Source organism: Thalassophryne amazonica, chromosome 1 (assembly GCF_902500255.1).
Source record: "Thalassophryne amazonica chromosome 1, fThaAma1.1, whole genome shotgun sequence".
Classification (NCBI taxonomy): domain Eukaryota; kingdom Metazoa; phylum Chordata; class Actinopteri; order Batrachoidiformes; family Batrachoididae; genus Thalassophryne; species Thalassophryne amazonica.
In genome coordinates, this window is record NC_047103.1 from 149,336,365 (window position 1) to 149,349,596 (window position 13,232).

At 41.2% G+C, this 13,232-nt stretch overlaps 1 protein-coding gene across 1 annotated transcript in view; it reads right to left on the reverse strand.

The window, feature by feature from the left end:
• The window catches only part of zranb3 (zinc finger, RAN-binding domain containing 3), a 320,504-nt gene that overhangs the window by 151,541 nt on the left and 155,731 nt on the right, over window positions 1-13,232 (reverse strand). Inside the window, exon 14 of the mRNA XM_034175776.1 lies at window positions 6,111-6,371. Coding sequence (XP_034031667.1) covers window positions 6,111-6,371 — 261 coding nt within the window. The remainder of the gene's footprint in view (window positions 1-6,110; window positions 6,372-13,232) is intronic.

The window sequence follows — 13,232 nt, forward strand, 5'->3', positions numbered from 1 at the left end:
CACTTTGTCCATCTGACGTATGACACATGAACCCAGGCTGAGCGCCAGCTGATCAAATTGATGCAGATGTCTCGCTGGACCAAGAACCATCATTTCAGTCTTATCAGAGTTTAAAAGTAGGATGTTACTAGACATCCAGCTTCTCGCTGATGATAGTCCTCAAGAGATTTTATGGGAATAAGATTTCCTGCAGTTATCGGCATGTACATCTGAGTATCATCAGCATAACAATGAAAGGCAATCCCCAAACGCCACAGTATACACAAAAGGGGTGCTACACACAGGGAGAAAAGCAAAGGGCCTAAAACAGATCCCTGTGGAACCCTGAATCTCATACCACTATGGTTAGAGGTAGGGTTATTATACAAAACACATTGAGAAAGACTGGACAGGTATGATGTCAACCACACAAGGGCACTTCCAGTAATCCAGTAATCTCAAAAAGATTCTCCAACCTATCAAGCAAAGTATGATGATCCACAGTATCAAACGCAGCACTAAGCTCTAACAACACCAAAACCGTAGTGGTGTCTGAGTCCATTGCTCACAGAAGATCATTCACTACTTTAGTGAGTGCTGTCTCTGTGGAGTGATATTTCCTAAAAGCAGACTGTAACAGCTCAAAAAGATCATTCTCAGTGAGTTGGTCTACAAGCTGCCATGAAACCACCTTTTCTAAAATTTTGGAACAGAATGATAGATTTGATATCGACCTGTAATTTTTCAATACACTAGGGTCAAGATTTGATTTCTTAAGTGATGGTTTAATCACTGCAGATTTAAAACATTTCGGAACAGATCCAGAGGTTAATGACAGATTGATCATTTCCAGCACAGTTGGCCTAAGAGTGGGCCACATGTCCTTAAACAGTTTTGTTGGTATAGGATCAAATAAATAGGTTGTGCTTTTTTGTAGATGCCACAAGTTTTGCCTAATGAAATACTATTAAATTCTGTAAATCTAAGTAACACCTCATCCACCTCCACCTCCATAGCAGGGTTTAATGGCTGGGCCAAGCATGCTGAGATATGCTCAGCCTAATATCTTCTATCTTCTCGAAATAATCCAAGAAGTCCTGCGCTGAAAAGGGAGAATGACTAACGGGTGGCTGCCCGTGCATGAGAAATGCTACCGTGTCAAACAAGAACTTATGTTTGTTTTTACTGTTCAAATCAGAGTAATAGGCCCGCTTTGTGGCCATGCTTACAATCTAAAATAGCATCCCACCACACAAGGCGGAATATCTCTAATTTGGAACTACGCCATTTCCGTTCCAAACCTGGAGCCTTCAGCCTGAGGTCAAGCAAGTAACCATTGAACCAAGGTGACTGTGCCTTGGGAGAGCATGACCTTAAAATAGGAGGCGCAATCTTATCAAGTGTAGTTTTAAGTGCTGAATTTAAACTATCCACAAGGCTGTCTACTGATTTAGCGTTCTCCAAACTTGAAGTTAAAATATCAGGCAGTCTAGCCTCGAGTTCAGTCATAGTTGAGGGTTTAATACGACGCTGCAGTAGTAGACAAGGTTGTTGTTCCACTAAACATTCCACTGTTACAGGAGTTTTTGTAATGGAAAGAGGAGCGGAGAAATTCGCCACGGAGCCACTCATGGCGCGGGACGAAAGCACCTCCGTGTTGGTCTCACAGGACAAGCCCTAACATGCCCAGCTCTTGCACCATTCGGAAAATTCAGACGGCTTTCCGTGGCTTTTCAGTCATGTGACTATCTGAGAAATTGTGGACGAGCTGGACATGCCACAACATGTCCTGTGAGGCTTCATCACGGCATTGCTTTTTGTTCTGTGCCCTGCACCTCAGTTGCGACGTGCGAATTTCTCCGCTCCTCTTTCCATTACAAAAACTCCTGTAACAGTGGAATGTGCCGAAAAAGTGCTATGTCCAGCTGTCTTGTCATTTCTCTGGTCAGATGACGTCCTGGATCAACAAAGCGTTCACTTTGGAAATGATCTGGTCGTTTGAGCCTGTCGATCGCCGCTCGGTGCGCGGCGCGCCATCCGCCACTGTGGGCCGTCTTTAAACGGGTTGTAATTGTCCTTAATCTGTGTGATCCCCATAAGATCTTCACCGAAAGCCATCTGAATTTTCCACTTGGCTGTCTCTCACACTTTCTGAAAAAATTTTGATGAAGCAAAGCGGCAGTCGATCAGCCAATTTCCTGACAATGAAAATCCGACGAGGGGGCTGGACCACTCCTCCCACAAGGCGTGATCACAGGCGAATGACGCAACCGACAGGCGTGAAAAAACTCACGCATGCGCACGAAGGTTCAAGATTGGTTGATGCAATCACACGATTCAAATCCATATAGTTTTTACAAAAAATAAAAAGGTCCGTTACTTTTCTAAGAAACCTCATAAACCTGATAAGTGAATCAGGTTTTCACACTCAAATGAATTATATTTGTGACCCCCAACACCTAATAAAGAAAACCTAGATTTATAAATAAAAGCAACACCCCTGCCTTGCTTCACACCACAAGACACGTGACTAAATGTATATGCCAGTGGGCAGGCCTCATTAAGAGGAAGAAGAGATGTGGGTTTGAGCCAGGTTTCATATAAGCCAATCATATCTAAATGATGATCCATGATTAGATCATGAATCAACAAAGATTTTGAGGACAATGATCTTATGTAAATGAGACCCAGGCTAAGGACCTCAGTGGGGATGACAGCCTGACTGTTCGGAACCCGGCGAAGCAAGCCCAGGTTCCGAGAGCGCCACAATAAAGTATATTTGATTCATCAACTCATATTTCATAAATTCTATGACTAAAGAAACCTCCTAAAATAGTGAGCTATTGTTATTTGAGAAATTTTATATATGTCATTAATTTAGTTACATTTTTATAATGTACTTTTTGGGGGGAACTTTGGATAGAGTAAATTTATCCACAGGGATTCTGCTTTTGATAATGAGGACAATTATACAATAACATGATTTTAAAGGGCGCTAATTTTGATCATCGGCCCATATGTGCGGTTAACAGCCTGCCATTTCATTAGTAGTCCTTTTTTTAACCTCCTTTCTTCCTTTAAATTGCCCCTATTCCAACTTTTTTGGAATGTGTTGCAGACCTTAAATGTAGGATTGGATGTATATGAGATGACGTTGACCACAAAAATATGAAATGTTTTGGCTTCACACTGTTAAACCAAAATGTAGTAATCACTATGACCGGGGGTGCTTTTGCCCCTACATCTCAACTTTATCAGATTTTTGGTGTTGTATGATTTGTTTTTCCATTTTTAAATGTTCTATTCATAATTGTTGAGAAGAATCCCATATGTTCAGCCAATGAACAGTTGGGAAAAGTGTCAGTAGACAGGAAGAGGTGGAAAACATGTTCCGGGCTCTAAGGGACTTAGTTCTGGGTACAACTGACAGAATAAAGGTGGTAAAAAAGAAGCATGCCCATGAATGTCAATAGTGTTTTTTAGTCATTTTCTACAAAAATAATTAAACAACAGTGAACAGAAGCTTAATAAAATAAAAATGTGAGCACAGTTTCTATAAACCTTAAGAAAAGAAAAATAAAAGAATGACCTTGAGTTTGAACAGCACACTAATTTCTCCAAAAATAATTAAGCAGGAGTAAACTGAAGAGATGATTGCAGTTTTAAAAAGATAAGAGTTTTAAAGTGATTTCCTGTTACCTCTGAACTCAAAATATATTCAAAAACAAACATTGATCTTGAGTGTCAGAAGTGGCCTAATTCCCCCAGAGATAAAAGAGCAAAAAGATGTGTTTTTAATGACAAGATGGAAGTCAAAAAAGACTTCAGTGGCAAGTTGATGGGAGTGGATGAGATTCACCCCGAGACCTTTAAGTATCTGGATGTCATTGGACTATGCAATGCTGCATGGAAGACTGGGACAGTACCTCTGGATAGTCAAACTGGGGTGGTTGTTCCCATCTTTGAAAATGGAACCAGATAGTTATGTTCCAACAAAAGAGGAAATCACACTTTTTAGCATCCCTGGAAAATGCTAGAGAGGAGGCTGATAGTCAAACCTCGGATTCAGGAGAAGCGATGTGGGTTCCATCCTCGCCATGGAATGATTAAGTGATATTTGACCTTGGGGGGGGGGGGGGGGGGGGGGGGGTCCTCTGACCCAAATTTACACAAACTTGCTTAAGCATGAACAATGTAATAAAAGCAGCTTCATTTACTTCATTCTAGAGCTGTAGACTCAAAAAATATGACCTGACTTTTGGTGACTTTAAGTTCAAATTCAGGGTCAAACCTGTTTTATTCAATTAGTTTTGAGTCAACATGAATGATGGGCTGTGTGTTCAGCTGGTTGCTAATTTTTGTGAAATTAAAGTTAATTTAAAGATTCCAATTCACCTAACTTACACGTCTTTGGAAGTGGGAGGAAGCTAAAGCACCTAGAGGGAACCCACGTGAACATGGGGAGAACATGCAAACTTCACACAGAAAGGACCGGGGGCGGGGGGGACCACTCCTTGGACCTTCTTGCTGTGACGCAACAGTGCTAACCACTAAGCCACTGTGCCACCTCTACAATATAAATCTGTGGAAATATAACATAATCCATAATCCCATGAAGGAATGCAACACTCTTCAGCAGACAGCACAAGACAGTTCTCAGATGTTAAAAGACATATTTTAGCTTTATGCTAAAATCTTGTTCTAACCACAGACATAGCGGCATAGAATGCACACAGAACCATCACGAGCATGAACAGAAGCTCCTGTCTCATGGGGTTGTGTTCAATATAGCTGGTAACTGACACCAACCTGGTGCATAATGCTATAATTTAGACTGCTATTGTGATTAATTGGGCCTAAAAGTAAAGTCCCTTCGGCTGCTCCCTTGTTTGCACTCGGGGTAGCCACAGCAAATCCAAGGTGGATCTGCATATTGAATTAGCACAGGTTTTACACCGGATGCCCTTCCTGATACAACTCCACATTACATGGAGAAATGTGACGGGGTGGGATTTGAACCCGGAACCTTCTGCACTGAAACCAAGCGCACTGACTACTTGGCCACCACCCCTGTGATTAATCGGACCTGATTTCCTTATTTTTGGAATTGAGATGGCAATTCAGCCCACAAATCGGGAATGGGACACTGGTTTTAGACTCCGATAAAGTGGGTTAATTTTGGAACAGAGCACTGATCCAAGTGTCAAGACCACACAGCACCATATATTATGGTAACACTGAATCACAAATATATAATTCACAAGGGGATACAAAATTTCACTCCGCCCACGTCTGCATCAGTAACACTTTCTAATGCAAACATGGAAACTGATCTCATTTCCACCAAATTTGACAGACATCCTAGTGAGTACATTTCTCAATTAGTTAAATTAGAGCACGATCTCCTACAGCGAGACCATCGAAAGAGCCCCAATGTATTATCCTGTAGTAGTCGCCACTTTTGTTTGCCAGTATTCAATGATTCTTCAGAGGTTCATTAGTTCACGGTGGTATAATGAATGTGCTTAAAACCCTGAACAGCGCACAGGATTTTAGTGCACCAAACATGTTACAAATCTCAAAAGTACTGGCATCTGCCAGCGGTACCAATCACCCTCCATGGCAATGAAATCCTTGGGTGGCAGAATTACTGTGATGTTATCAGGACCTTTTGGCTAACCATATTTTAACGTGACCAAGGTCTTGACCTGATACAACTTTCCTGTAAGTTTGGTGACCCTAGGCCTCTCCAATCCAGTGCAATCACACTAACAATTCAATTGTTGACGCCGCCCACCGCCTGCCCGCCCAGCCGCTGTGGTGACAATACCCCTTCAGCCTACTGTAGGCTGAGGGGTATCAAACGGACTGTGGAAGAAGTTCAGATTAGTACGGCTTTGCTCAGTATCTCTTTTGGAGTTGTGGGAGGACAGCATGTGCAGAAGTAGGCAATATCCCCAACTCTATACCAATAATAGTAAGAGTAATAACACATGGTCTCATATGGGATGAGAAGTAGTCCCTTATTGGTTTGAGAAGATGATATTAAACAGCATTATATGGGAAGGTGACAACGCGGCACCAGCCAATTTCCCTAGATATGAAAACCAGATGATTGCAGGTGGGATTACCTTCTGTGTGGTCAGGGAGGAGGCAGCTGCCAGCGACATTTCCACCCTGCTCTCCTGGTGATTGTTTGCCTTTGAGCCACCACTTGTACTCCTCCTCTGCTTTTCCGACTTTCTGTTTGACTTTGGGAGACTCTTTTCCCGCCACCGCCACCTCCTCTTCGCTCAGTTTGTCTTTGCATGGTTTCGGGAGCTGGGCTTTTCCCCAGCTGAGTTCTGGCTCGCTGTCAGACCTGGACAGAACAACGTGAGGCCCGGGTGGCTCTGAGGCAGAAGAGAGGGAGGGAGAGAGAAAGATGAAGATCACTTCATTGGCAGAGTTGCAGAGTGTAATCAAGACTTTGAAGAGTTTCATTTCTGAGCGAGATATGCATCATCTGAAGAGTGTGAAAGTGTGACAAAATGACTGCTGACATGAAAGTAAAACTCAATACGGCTCATTAGTGATGTTATTAGATGTCATATGTCCTTTACAGGCAATTTCAGAGGATATAGACATAGCCTAGTCTGTATTAAAACATTTTAACCTGTCCATAATTTAATGAAGCTATAACGTTTTACAAGGAATGAGTGCATGTAATGTGCATTAGTGGAATTAAGGGTGCATTTAAAGAAGCTCATTGTCAAATTTATTCTTTCCTTCTTTCCGTTATTCCTGTAAATAATATGATTTTCCAAAAGGAGCGATTTTTCCAAAAACAGAACAGTTTTCTTACTTCACTACTGACTTCTGTATTCTGACCAGATTCTGGTCTCTATATATTTGCCCAGTAGCACATCGGCAGCAATGCATACACCTGCAGACGGAACACCTGCTGTCCCCCTTTTCACCAGCACTCAGCTCAAATGGCCAATATTATTTGCCGCAAGAATGAATTACTGTCTTGTTTTGTTAATTGTGAGTCGGCATCATGTGCAATCAAAACCTAAACAAAATAATTGTCTGGGATTGCTGCATCTGTGCAGAGTTCCACGCGGGCACAGAGAGCAAAACTCAAACAGTCGACAATGATGTAACGCAACCAATCGTGGATCTCGCTCCAAACCTTTAACAATTTATTATTAATTATTGCTCCATTTTGGTAAAACTAAGTGTATCATATTTGGGAATAAGTCCAGGAACTTAAGCAAAAATCTATTATTACATGATACTGAAATTTAAATTGTAACAGATACAAAATTTCTTAGTGTTTATGTTGACAATAGATTAAGCTGGAAAACACATTAACTATGTTAAAACTAAAATGTCAAAAGCCAGTGCAATTCTGCATAAAGCCCAGGACTTCCTCTCCCAACATGCATTAACCACTTTATATTATGCATTACTTTTTCCATATGTGACATATTGTGTCGAGGTTTGTGGAAATACATACAGAACTAATACTAAACCAATTTTTCTGTTGCAAAAGAAAGCTATAAGAATGATCAGTAATAAACCACATCAAGAGCCAACAAATCCGTTATTTTCTTGTCTGCAAATTCTAAAATTCTGGGACTTGATTGATTATATTACAATACAGATTATGTATAAAGTCAAAAATACGCTTTTGCCACTACATTATTATTTGAGAAACTGAAGATCTGTACTACTGTTAAAAGTCATTGTGTTTCCATCAGGGGTGTTAATATTTGGAATAACTGTCCTAATAATATTAAAATACTTGGTACATTGGTTGGTTTTAAAAGGCTTTACAAAAGAACATATTTACCCGTTATAGTTTGAAGGTTCACCATTTTTGTCATTGCACACTATTACTTGTTTGGTTGTGTTTTGAAATTTCAGTGATTAAGTTAAATTGTTCATGCACTTTCTTTTTCTTTTTTTATATAGTTTTCATGAGTATATATATTTATATATGTATACATTATTTTTAATGGTATGGAGGGGGTGCTTATAAGCCTTGCCTTCACCCTTTCGGCCACAAGGGTTCTCTGTACATTGTTCTTTTTATGTTTTGTTACTGTCTTTGTTGTTGCTCATCTGTGTGCCGGATAAAGAAATTAATTAATCAATTCATTCATTCATTCAATTTATGACTCTGTCATCCGTTTTGACCTAATGATGTCATATTGCATTCATGCAGACTGTTATAATTCTGTTACAGTCAGGATGAAATTTGGATTTTTCTCATTTAAAGACACTGCAATTCAAGGAAAAAAAAAAAAAAAATTTACCTGCAAAAGGTAAGAACATAAAACAAACCAAGCAACATCCTGACAATAAAGTTCAAAGCCCACTGCAAGTCATCTTAAAGAGTTACTGATCGTCTCTATCTCAAGAGGGCGCTGCGTCCCACTTCTATACTGTTGCCACTGTCCGTGTCTAATCTATACCTCGTATCTTTTTATATTATTTGCTGGACTTGAGTTATGAAATCTAACAAGGCAGTAAGTCATGAGACTCTGGGACGCAGAGGGCTAATTAGCGAATATGCCTCTCTTTGGCTTGTTTCTTCAAAAGGCCAGCCTCTAGGCGGCTTCCTCAAATGTCATCCGAGTCTCTGGGCTCCGAACAGTGCCGCTGACTTCCTTCACTAACAAGCAGAGCGAGACCACAGAGAGACAGCTTAATTTGTGTTAAGCTGTCCCCGCTAAGGAAGATAACAGGAAAATCCTACAGGACCGTGTCTCGACTTCACCAGTCAACCCCATTGTTTTCCCAAAATCAGCAATCCATTACGTTTGTCGCGGCTTGATAGGGTGCAACATGCAAATGTAAGGGACATATACAAATACATTCCAAGACAAATGTGATACTATCCAACCTTATACGGCTTTGGCATAAGCTTTTGAGAATCCGCAGGAGAAATCGCTTGCTGCAACAGTTGTCGCTGACAAGGAGAACAGAGACGTCACGCTTTGTATCTTATCAAACTGTAACATACAAGAAATATGCATGACATTATTGTTCATGATAAAATATAGAAAAATTATAGGGCAAGCAGAGGGGCAGTGCCTTAGCTGAGCGGTGAAGAGAGCCGGGAGACAAATAAATTACTTTCTTCCTGTGTACTTTTCTCACAGCAGGTTGGAAAAAGACATATTGCTGCTCGAGCAAAGAAAAAGCTGGAGGACTGAACTTTGCCCAAACACCCAGGTTCAAAAGGCTGCCACTGTGTAAGGGTTGCACGCAAAACGGCTTGCTGCTAACTGGTGCCAGATGAACTACAGGCAACGGTCCACACAAGGCGAGGTGAAATGGCAGAAGCAATCACGTCTTCCGAAAACCAAAACAAAGTAAACAGTCCTCAGTGCACGTGCACTAGTGCATGGAAATCCACAGAATCCAGAGGTTGGCATTGTCTCAAGTGGGTAAATTGTGAGCTGTTGTTCTAGCCTTTGCAGATAACAACACATTGGAACATTGTCCCAACATGAGTCACATGATGTGCTTGGAGCATCCTGGCCATATGACATCAGCGTGTCAACGTGCACTGCAGTTTTACCAGGAAGCCAGTTTTTTTTCCTTCAACTATTGCTGTGATTGACTTGATGTTTTTACAAGCCTCGCTATACCAAAAATGAATAGACAGAGACTGTTAAGGCTACAGTGTGCAGGATTTAGGTGCATTTATGAGCAGAAATGGAATACAGTATTCATAACCATCCGCTCATTAGTGTATAATTACCTGCAACAATGGGTCAATATGTTCTGATAAGCTTAGATTAAGCTTCCCCCCATATCTACATGGGAGCAGACCCCCTCATGGATGTGCGATGTTGACACAGTAGCACAAAAAGTGAAGGGAAACAGAAGAGGAATCACTGTCTCCTGGTTGCTATTGTAGGCTAACAAGATTGATAACCCTCATTTTTGTGAAATGTAGGATCATACATGTTGCTTATCACAAGAGAAGGCAAAGGAGCAAGAAACCTGTAGCACAAGAAGTGAAACTATGAAGGAAAACCAAATGGTGAGTGTCGATAGCACAATGAAATCTGCAATTTCACACAATGTAGTGTTACGGCATTAATATCAAAACTGATTAAAAAAAAAATGTTAATCCTTGACTGGCACGTGTCATGACGTATGTGACACGAACAAAGTAATTTTTGCAGCACCTCTTGTTTGGAAAATTATGTTCAATGGTCAACTTGTGATAATCTTCGTGCAGCCACAAACTGAACCCAGCGTGTTCACATGATGAAACACTGTATTTTCTGAATTCGACAACATTAAGTCTGACAATCTCTAAATTTTATCCAAACTCCTGTACTCATCACTTTGCTGAGGACGTCACTTTACAGCTTCAGGTTCTCACATGCAGCTCAAGTGCGCCATGAGCCAAAGCAAAATGTTTAAGATATATCTTCTTTTCTTTTCCTTTAAACATAAAACTGATGTCCGTGTATCGAGTGTCAGTATTCTGTGATCTCCATAAGCTGCCAATGTGTCTCCGTACCATTAACACAAACTTCAACTGTGTCACCACCTCCCGCCTCATGACTGTTAAGAAATTGGTGGGCTACATTTCTCATGTCACACTATAGGATCTGCCTTGATTATTTTTTTCTACATCCAGGCTCAGATTGCCGCTGCCAAGTTGAGATATAGCACCGTAAATGTACTTGTTATTTTTTTCACCACAGTCTGCCATTTACAGTTTTAGCAGGTTGTTAAAATTCCACGTCTAGCGAGCTGACACGGCCTGCCACTGTGAATGCAGAGTGGGCCTTGTGATGAAGAAGAGAGTGTGATTGCTAAACAGTTATCAAGCATCTGCTGCATCTGAGCATGAAATGGGGTGAATTTGTTTAAGAATGTGTGTGTGGGGGAGTGTGTGGGCATGGTGCTCAGACGCTGAGGTACTGGCTGTTTGAAAGGAAGCGTGCTGAAAGCGTATGCCCTCAGTTCCAAGGGAGAAAATGCAAACAGACCTTCAGTACAGAGAGTATTTATTGTGTGCACTAAATACACAATCGAGCCTATGTTATTTAAGAAAAACGTGAGGCCTCCAAGAGTGCGATTTTTATCATTTTTATATGATTAACCTTAATGTCATACTACGGTTGCAGTTAGACCTTTACATGCACCCATCCTGGAGATGATTATCATGACAATACTGAGCTTTCAATAAATTCTTAGGGCAGAATGACTCTACACCAAAAATGTGGTACACAAACTAGAATACATTTTGGGTTTTCTGCAATCACAACAGGGTTTGAGGACATTAATGCTGGATTTTATGGTCGCAAATTGAGTACAGTAAAGAGGAGTTTTACCGGTGAGGTGTTAGCGGAGCAGGTAAAATGGCTATTTGTGACTGAAATCCAGCATTAATGTCCACAAATCAATAGACACAACAGGGTTATTCCCATTCTAAACCAATTCCATCGTTTGCACGGTTTATTTTTCTGTAAGTAATCCGGTCGGCGAAGCTTACCGTAGCAACAGCATCGTCGTCACTCCACCAGTTTCTCTCGCTCTCAGCTGACAGCGCCATTATTAACATCTGCGTAGCAAAGCAGTGAGGGTGTGGAGTAATACATCAGATGTAAAACGGTGGAATATCGACATCTGCGTAGCAAAGCAGTGAGGGCGCGGAGTAATAAATCAAATACGAAATGGTTGAATATTGACATCTGCGTAGCAAAGCGGTCGGGGCGCGGAGTAATACATCAAATACGAAACGGTCGAATATTGACATCTTCGTAGCAAAGCGGTCGGGGCGCGGAGTAATACATCAAATACGAAACGGTCGAATATTGACATCTGCGAAGCAAAGCGGTCAGGGCGCGGAGTAATACATCAAATACGAAACGGTCGAATATTGACATCTGCGTAGCAAAGCGGTCGGGGCGCGGAGTAATACATCAAATACAAAACGGTCGAATATTGACATCTGCGACACGAAAAGATGTCAGGAACAAACACAAATTGTCATGGCATATTCACTGCACACCACTACAAATCATTTTCTCTCACGTGCGAGCTCACGATTGATATGAACTCTGTTGCACTGCATTTCTTCAGTTCATTTTCATCCATGACAGCGCATGACAGCACAAGCTTCCTCCAGTCTGTCTCTCTCCACCGCCTCCTCCTTCTCCTCCTCGTCTCTGTGCAACTCTATGGCATAGAACCCAATTAAGCATGCAATCACAAAGTTCTTCTTTTGCTGTGGGTTCATCTGGATGTTGTGGAGCAATCTGGAGCGATGTGTTCACAGCAGGTTACTTCTTTACAGAAGTCAGGGGATGGACACTTACACAATTTCAAGTCACTTAATATATCTTAGGGCCCTGTCACACCTTGATGATTTAGCCAGCGTATGCCGACAGTCCCGTTTCCATCTACCGGTCCGGATCGGTACTGTACGGTATGGTACGGGTCAGAACGGTTAAGTCTGGCTTGGTTTGCATTTCCACTGCCAGCAGAATCCTTTTGTTTGGCAGGTGGAACATGTAAATATTGAGCACATCATCAAGTACACGTACGCTGTTGCCCAGCCTCATTTCTGCAGACGGAGGCCAAACAGAGCAATTCAACATTTTTTTAATTTTATTTTCTTTTTGTCGTGGTGGATTTATTTTAATCATGTGCAGAATGCTGAAAAATCGACTGATGTTTGTGAAAAACTCTGGCGTCAATGAATGAGGCACTGTGGCTCTTTCAACTTTTAAAATAAGTTAATTTTTTTGTTGTGGCACAAAGTGCCAGTGTTCTCTGGTTCAGATGCACCTGGAGCAGACAAGACATAGAGGGACTGCTTTAAAAACACTACATTTCTTCAGCCAGGACAAGGAACTAAAGCATTTTTCAGACATCATTTTCTAAAATCAGGACGCTTTGAGGATAAGTTTTCGGTAGGCTGTGATGATGAATCCAACTGAAATGACATAACAGGTGGGACTAAGACTTTATATTTACTCCCTGTCTGAATGGTTTTAATATTTGTAACAGCTTGAACTGCATGAAGACTGCAGCGTTCAGCCAATCAATGGACAGCATCAACGGACGTATTTCAACTTATGACTAACTTAAGAAATATGTGTCAACAATTGCATAACTTACCTACAATTTATGATTCGTGTATTTGAGATGTATGTCATACGCTAGCACGTCGAAAATATTGTGCATGCCCCAAATTTTTCAATGTACTCGCCATATATTAACGTACTTCA